This window comes from Heteronotia binoei, chromosome 11, assembly GCF_032191835.1.
Source record: "Heteronotia binoei isolate CCM8104 ecotype False Entrance Well chromosome 11, APGP_CSIRO_Hbin_v1, whole genome shotgun sequence".
Lineage (NCBI taxonomy): Eukaryota > Metazoa > Chordata > Lepidosauria > Squamata > Gekkonidae > Heteronotia > Heteronotia binoei.
This window is the reverse complement of record NC_083233.1, coordinates 47704645-47712357: the sequence shown is the minus strand read 5'-3', so window position 1 is coordinate 47712357 and position 7713 is coordinate 47704645. Positions and strand designations below refer to the sequence as shown.

Sequence of the window (7713 nt, the reverse complement as noted above, 5' to 3'; positions counted from 1 at the left end):
CTCCTTGGAATACCAGCAGCTGGGAGGTGGGGGCAGGATTTATTCAGCCACCTCTCTGAATATTCTCCAGGACCCCAGTAGGGATCAGGCACCATGACACGCACACACACACAAATACAAAAAAATCCCAAAAGGAACAAGAATGACACCCATGGAAATTCTTTGTGGCCCAAATTATGTGATCACCAGAGTGATGCAATTTTTGCCTGGCTCAATTTAGAAGTGCTGCAGAGGCCCAGTTTGGATCAGGGACATGGTGTGGGGAAGGAAGGATTCCAGTCATCCCTTACATGCCATTTTCCCAACATCAAATGGGCCCTGCACACCAATAAGAGCTCCCAGAGCCAGGAAAATGGCCCAGTGTAGAGGACAGAAGCCTCTCTTCTCCTCACACTCACTCTCCGGTGCTGACTCGAATCATGCTGCTGTGGTGTTTCTCATTTGAGTTGCCACAGAGAATGTCCAGCTGGCCTCCTGCTGCAAATCCATGATGGGGCCACATGCTAAGCATAACACGCAGTTCGACCCACTTTTAAAAGCCAAAGTTTGGCCCTTAGCAGCGAGGCAGAACAAGTCCATAAGAGCTCTGTTTATTTAAATAACTTCAAATGCAAACATAAGACTGGAGAGAGATAATTTTGATAGCTTACAATATTTACAGTAGAATATCGCTGCAGAAAAAGAAGCCTCTGCCCCCATCAGCAATAAACCAACATGGGAGCATCGAGAGGCATATGTTGCTTCTGCCTTCTTTCTTCTTCTTTTCAACAAAGGGACCCAATACATCCATGTCTGATTCCTCCTGGCACAGAAAACCAACACCCTCTATTGAGAAGAATGAAGAAGCCCCAGCAAAGAAGAGTTTCATGTGTGCTTTGGAACTCACCTGACTTTAATTGTTTTTGGAAGTTGGGGTGGTGGACTGAACGAATGAACTTGAGGACAGGGCTACCAATTCCCATGCTTGCTGAGACAATTTAAGAACAGTCTGGTTAAGGATGCCATGAAGCCCCTTTCTGAAGAAAGTTGGCACTTGTCTTCCCCTTCCTGCCTTCTTTGGCTTTGGAACTCACCCCCCCCCCCCAAGCACACTGGAAACGGACTGTTGTTCATTGTCATGTGCCAGTTCATTTTTTAAAATTATGCACATCTAAAAATACACCCTTAAAAAGCTGATTGAATGGTAAGTTCCTTCATCTTCCTGCTTTCACTGCTGGGTTTGGAGACCGAGTTTTTGCTTATGATCAAGCAGTCAAAATGCCACACCATCCTGGTCACAAAACTGACTTCCAGTTCCTTTTCTCTAGAAGAGAAGTTGCACGTAGGATTGGTTGCGGGAAGAGGCACCAGAAGATTGACAAGGTGAACTTCAGTGGTTCTTTAGGGCTGGAAGTCTGGTACTAGAGCAGGACAGTTCTCTTTGTTCTGCCCACACTGGATAAAGGTGCAACAGGTAAATATATCAGCCAGGAACAGGGGACGTGGCCATTCACATCTCTGCAGAACAACAACAACAACAAAGTTACACACACATAACAGAACAAGTGTGATATCTCTCTCTCCTTTAATTGACATGCCCGCCTTGCAGGACTTTGGCACCTACAGCAGCCTTCCAAATCATATCAAACATTTTGTCTTTATTTCATGAGGAAAGCTTGCATATCATGGCATCTCTGTGTCTTCCCACAGGTTCTCACAAAATGCCAGGAGTCACAATTGCTCACTCAAATGCCAAAATTCATAGCAGAAGGCAAAATAGGGCAAATGGCAGACCATGAGGGACAAGAGAGTTCCTTTTAATGCAGGTGGCATTTCATAACTGAAATGCAAAGTTTAACCAGGTTTGTCAGGTTTTATGCAAAGGTCCTCAAAACCTGCCAGATGATATTTTAAAAAGCATTCTTTCAAGATAGCATTAAACCAACAAAATAGCCCTTCAGCCACAATAATTCTGCACTACTCGGTTCTGCGCTGAGTAATTTAAACAAACAACAAGGAGCAAGCCCAGCTCAACAAGATGAGGGATTTTCAATGCAGCAGAGTGGCAAGCAACAGGCTTTGCTATGGTAACTGCTTCATATGTACCTTCCAGTACTCTGTCTAGGTCTGCGATGAAGTCTTCCAGCTCTCGGGTGTCTCCGAGTTTGGCTAGGACACAAAGGAAGACAGAGTAGTCAGCTTTTCGCATTCCTTCCCCTCTACCAATATGAAACTAAGACCATGAGCTTGCAAAATTTCAAATCTAAAATGCAGTGTTAAGGATGGAGGGGGAGAATCCCCCTGCATATTTAATCTTAGTAGCTATACATATTTGAAAAAGAAAAAGAAGAAGAATTGCAGATTTATACCCCACCCTTCTCTTTGAATCAGAGACTCAGAGCGGCTTACAATCTCCTATATCTTCTCCTCCCACAACAGACACCCTGTGAGGTGGGTGGGGCTGAGAGGGCTCTCACAGCAGTTGCTCTTTCAAGGACAACCTCTGCCAGAGCTATGGCTGACCCAAGGCTATGCTAGCAGGCGTAAGTGGAGGAGTGTGGAATCAAACCCGGTTCTCCCAGATAAGAGTCCACGCACTTAACCACTACATCAAACTGGCCCCCTTTTTTTGAGGCAGAAAAAGGATGTAATAATAATAATAATACTTTTTATTTGTATCCCGCCCTCCCCGCAAGGGCAGGCTCAGGGCAGCTCACAACATATGAATACAAAACAATAAAATCATACATAGCACTTACACTTATAATTATAAAATCGACATAAATCCATTTACAAATTGTATTAAAATTAATTATGGTGCTATAACTTAGATCTTTGATAAAAAAAACCTCTTCTTTGTCTTTGGTCTGACTAAAGCAGCAAGGAAATGGGTTCAGAGACTAACAGCACAGAAACAGTTCTGTGACAGACCTAGCTGCATAACTGCCCATAATGAAAGCACTGGTGTCGTAGCTGTGCCCAAGGCACAGTCAGACCCACCAAAATTCAGGCCAGTTCTGGTACAGAGCCGCTCCTAAAATCTTTGGAAACTGCACTTTTAATCTGGCTTGTAGCCCTGCCCTTCTCAGCACAACCTGGCCCCTTGGCCTTACCGGTGGAACAGGTCGTGGTTGCAGGAATGTTGAGATCTTCCTCACTGGTGTTCAAGCTGCTGCCAGGAGTTGTGCTGTTGCCTGTAGGAAGATGCCAATAGATGAAGTTGCAGTAGCACCTGGTTTTCGTGCTGTGCATGAGCCATCAATCCTAAAACACAGTTAGTGAACTGCAGTCCCCTCACCCACCTGCTGCCACCATGCAGGCAAACACAACCACTATGGCTTGTGGTTGCCATAAGTGAGCGCCAACAGCATGCAAGGAGCTGTACCCAAACCAGGAATTAAACCCTATCTGCTTGCCAAGCTTGCTGTTGGGGTTAGATAGAAGGCAGAGAAGAGGCTTCTAGAGGGAAGGGGTGAGGTGAGGAAGAAGAGCCCAGTTAGAAATAAAGAAATGACAGATGTTGGCAATAATATCCCAAAATATTCATGTGCTCCCACGGGTAACAAGGTGGCAGCAACTGAATTCATACCCGCAGTGACACGCCTTAGGCAGCCTCTGCTCTTCAGCCTCAGCAGTGATCTCAAGGATTGGCACAAGCCAGTGGAAACAGTCCTGACCATAATTGCAGATTTGTTTAGGGACCTTCAAACTAGCCAAGGACACCCCCACAAAGCCAAAGGGTGGTGAGCAGAAGGCAAGAAACAGCCCGTCTTTTCCCAGCCACCCACCCGCAGAACCGGCTTTGGTCACACTCACTGTCTGAGTCATCGATGCCGCTGTCATACAGGCTGGGCAGGGTTCTCCTCTTCAGCTCCTCCAGATGCTGCTCATACTGAGAAGCCTCCCCCTTGTCAAAGTCCTGAACCACCTGGTCAAACTCCAGTAGGAAGTCATCCAGATAGCTGGTGGGCAGCACTGCAGATGGGCAAACACATGGGCTGAACACATGGGCACTGAATCGCAAGGCTTGTAATGTAGTCGAAGTGGGAGTTATTTCAGATTTTATTTTATTCGGCAAGTTTTTCATTTGCAATTTGTAAACCACCTTGTGATAAAAGCAAAGGTAGGATATAAATATTTTAATAAATAAAAAATTGGTCCTTGACCGAACATGCCTACATAACTGGGCAACAAGCATCAATACCACCCACCTTTGCAACAGTGACTTTGAAATCATTTAGAGCAGGGGCAACGTCGGAGGGTGAGAGGCCCTCCATATACCACCTTCTTTACACGGGCACTCAAATGCTTCAGAAGTGACCTGTGGAAGCAGCTGCATGCACATCCCCAACATAAAAAGGAGCCTTGTGGTGCCTAACATAGTCTTTTAGAGGTCCTGACCTGCATAGCCCATGCAAGCCTGATCTCATCAGATCTCAGAAGCTAAGCAGGGTTGACTTTGGCAAATACTTGGATGGGAGACCGCTTTGGAATACCAGAGGTGGGAAGTAGGAGCAGGCCTTATTCAGCTACCTGTCTGAATATCGTCCATGCCTCCAGTAGAAGTCAGAGGTCACTATGACTTCCAGGTGCACACAAACACTCACATGCACACAAAGAAATACAAAAGATACTAAAAACAAAAACATAAGTCTTCTAAGCAAGATGCACACTTGATGCACCCATAAATGCAGGATACAAAGTCAGCCCAACTCACTTCCGCCTCTTTAAGTGTTAGTTCTAGGAAGAGTCACAAAACTTCTTTGGGGGTTTCTTTTACTGCAACACGTTCACAGACAGGTCCACCACACTGGCAGCTGCTGCCCAACTTGCATGCTTCTCACAGGCATCTCATTGGCCACTCTTGGAAACATAACCCTGAGCTAAGCTGTCAATTGGACCACATATTCTCTTTGGAGTTCCCATACTGTGCTGTGACTTCTAAGCATCAAAGTCAAGACAAGAATGAAAGGTGCAAGATTTCCTCTGTGCAAGGATATTCTACAGACATACGTTATTATACCACAGTCTCTCTAAATCTGAGAGCAAAATCCAGGGTGAAGTCTTGGACTGATTTCGCACTAGACCTTTAATCCTGGTTTAGCCCTGTCCCCAAACTGACATTCTACACTAGAATAATAGAAACCAACTCTATGATTCTATAATTTTAATTTAGAATGTCAGCTTGGAAACAGGGCTAAACCAGGATAAAAGGTCTAGTGCGAAATTGGTCTTGGTGTCTCCTGAAGGGTATGTGCTCTGCTGATCTGTACAAGTCCAAGGAGCCCACCCTGCTGGCAATGCAACCCAGGTGACCAACTCACTTTAGACTCCAGAGGTCAGTAAAGTCTGACCCAGGAAAAGTAAGTTGCCTGACTAAACACGGAGAACAGGGCTCCCCAACCTGGTTGAACCTGCAGGCACTTTGGAATATTGTGGAGAGATAGAGGCTGCCACAACAAAATGGCTGCCATGCGGGCTGGGCCCAATCACAACATGTTCAGAGGTTCCAAACCAAGCTCCACCAAATGGGTGCTCCTTGCAGACCTCCCTTCTGGGCTTCTCCCACTCCTGTGAAAGGGGGAAAAGCCAATTATGGTTAAGACTGTATCCACTAGTGGTGCTTTTGGAAAGTCACAAGCAGACACCAGAAAGCAGCGGCCTCAGGAACCATGTTGGCTTCCAGACCATTGACCTAGAACAAGTGGATGGCAGAACAGGGGAAGAGGCTTCAGCCTCATAAAGTTGATGGCGACTCCTTACAGAGCCCACTTTTCGGGTTTTATAGAGTCTCTCACGAAATACAGGCCAGGTTGGTAGGGGGCTCCTTCTGCAAAAGTGCAGCAGATAGGCCCAGGATTTGTGTTCTACCCCTTCCCCTCCATCGAAGCTCTTTTTGATCGCGCCAAGGAGCTCCTTCCACTCCCCGAGGGCCTGCGGGCCAGGCTGACGAGAAGAGCGGTTAGCCCCGGGCCCCAAGTGCCAGACAGAGGAAGGGATTCCTCGCGGCCGGAGTCCCGCGGCGTCCAGGACTGCACCTTCGAGGAACCGCCTCGACTGCTGTCTCTTTCCTCCTCCCTCCGGCTTCATTGTCTGCGCAACGCCCAGAGGACGCGGCCCCAGACCAGAGGGGCTTTCCGCGCTCACTTCCCAGGGAGGGAGGGAGGGGGGCATTAACACGTCTGTGTGCGAGCGCGTCTAAACGCTGGCACCACATGCAGGGCTTCAGGACACCCCGGCTCCCCCTGAACGGCTGGGACAGATCCGGCTCTCCTTTCCCAAGGCAGAAGGAGGGCTTCTTCGTCCCCCTCCCTACCACACAGTAGTAGACCCTGCCGATAAAGTAAGCCGTCCCCACAAGCTTGGAAGCCAGAGAGATTCTCGTGTGCCTTTTCACACAAGCGATGGCACCGGGAGCCCCGTCTGAAGCAGTCAACGCGCTTCTGTCGCCGCCAGAGAGCCCAGGCACGTTGGTTCAGGGTCTCTTCCGAGGGGTGGGCGGGGAAGGGAATTATGTCCCCCACACTTAACGCCAGCGAGCAAGGGCCCAGGAGCAGATCTCGCTCGGACGCCAGTCCTTGGTCGCCGCCTCCTAGTTTGGTGGAGGGTGGCCCCTCGGAGGTGCTGCTGTTTCTGTGGCCAGGGAGCGGCTCTTCCCTTCGGGGGGGGGGGGGGATGGATTTTCCAGAGCGATGGGCCGCAGCCAAGACAGCAGTGCTCCGTTCTCGGGCACCAGAAACAACTCGACGGGAGACGCGGCGGAAGGTCCGCTGGAGACGAGGAAAGCGGCTACCTGCTGCAGTCAGGGGCTGTGGTGGCGTCCCGTACCCGGGGCTGCTGCCACAGTTTCCTCCCCCGGGGACATTACCTACTAATGTAGGTAAAGCAATGTCACAAGAGGAAGCTGGGGGGAGTCCCTCCACTTCCCTCTTGTGACCAGTTTCCCTCTAAGCTGAGTTAGTGTGAGCTAGTTCAAAGATTTTTAGCCTCCAGCTCGCACATTTTTGTCTTCGCTCAGGAAGGATGACCACAGAGTACAATAATTTATGCAGTAGCTCACAACTTTAATGCCAGCAGCTCACAAAGTAGAACTTTTGCTCACAGGACTCTGAAGCTTGGAGGGAACATTGCTTGCGACACTGATTTACCTACATTAGTCGAATTGTACATGCAGGGCGCCCGCCTGTTCTTCGCCTCCCTTCTCTCCCCAAAACCCAAAGTCTAGAGAGAATGGCTCCCGAGGAGCAGCCCCCCAGGGCCGTTGCGACAAAACCAGACTGGAATGTTGTGGCTTCTAAATCCTCCGGGTTTATGGTAAGAGGAAGACTTGTGGATCTTTCAGGGGGCCACAACATTCCTGGTCTTTAGGGAAGAGCTAGGCTTGGGAAAGACCCAACAGGGTTCTACTGAATCCAACCCGCACATATTTACCAGCGCATGGCCCTGCAGACTGCACATCACCACTTATGCACCCCAACCCACCCAGCGGAGTGGATCAGCGTTCCCCCCAAAAGAACCATCCCACTTCCCGAACCGCGCGCACAACTGACCTGCACTGCTCGCTGCTTGGCCGTCCATCCTGCGATGCGAAGGGTCAAGCACACCTCCGGCCTTCAGAAACAAGAGATTCCAGAGTCTAAAGGAGAAGCGGGCCGCGCGGTAAGTTTTGTTCTTAAAGCCGCGCCCCCTTCTGCGGCCAGCTCCGCCAATCGCCGAACGCGGTGGGAGGGGCTT

The 7713-nt window shown here is 49.1% G+C and overlaps 1 protein-coding gene across 1 annotated transcript; it reads right to left on the bottom strand.

The window, feature by feature from the left end:
* Nucleotides 1-574: 574 nt before the first annotated feature.
* Nucleotides 575-7611, bottom strand: LOC132579202 (regulator of cell cycle RGCC-like). Its single transcript, XM_060249431.1, has 5 exons — nucleotides 7530-7611; nucleotides 3796-3954; nucleotides 3093-3173; nucleotides 2086-2148; nucleotides 575-1497 (listed from the first exon to the last, which is right to left on the bottom strand). The coding sequence occupies exons 1-5, from the start codon at nucleotides 7555-7557 to the stop codon at nucleotides 1490-1492; spliced, it is 339 nt and encodes a 112-aa protein (XP_060105414.1). The 5' UTR covers nucleotides 7558-7611; the 3' UTR covers nucleotides 575-1489.
* Nucleotides 7612-7713: the final 102 nt, after the last annotated feature.

Bases quoted from the DNA above. Each gene is read 5' to 3' on its own strand.
- LOC132579202 (XM_060249431.1), bottom strand. From the start codon at position 7,557: ATGGACGGCCAAGCAGCGAGCAGTGCAG. The intron at 3,955-7,529 runs GTCAGTTGTGCG...GCCCATCTGCAG, and splicing joins CCAAGCAGCGAGCAGTGCAG to TGCTGCCCACCAGCTATCTG. The intron at 3,174-3,795 runs GTGAGTGTGACC...ATCTTCCTACAG, and splicing joins CGGCATCGATGACTCAGACA to GCAACAGCACAACTCCTGGC.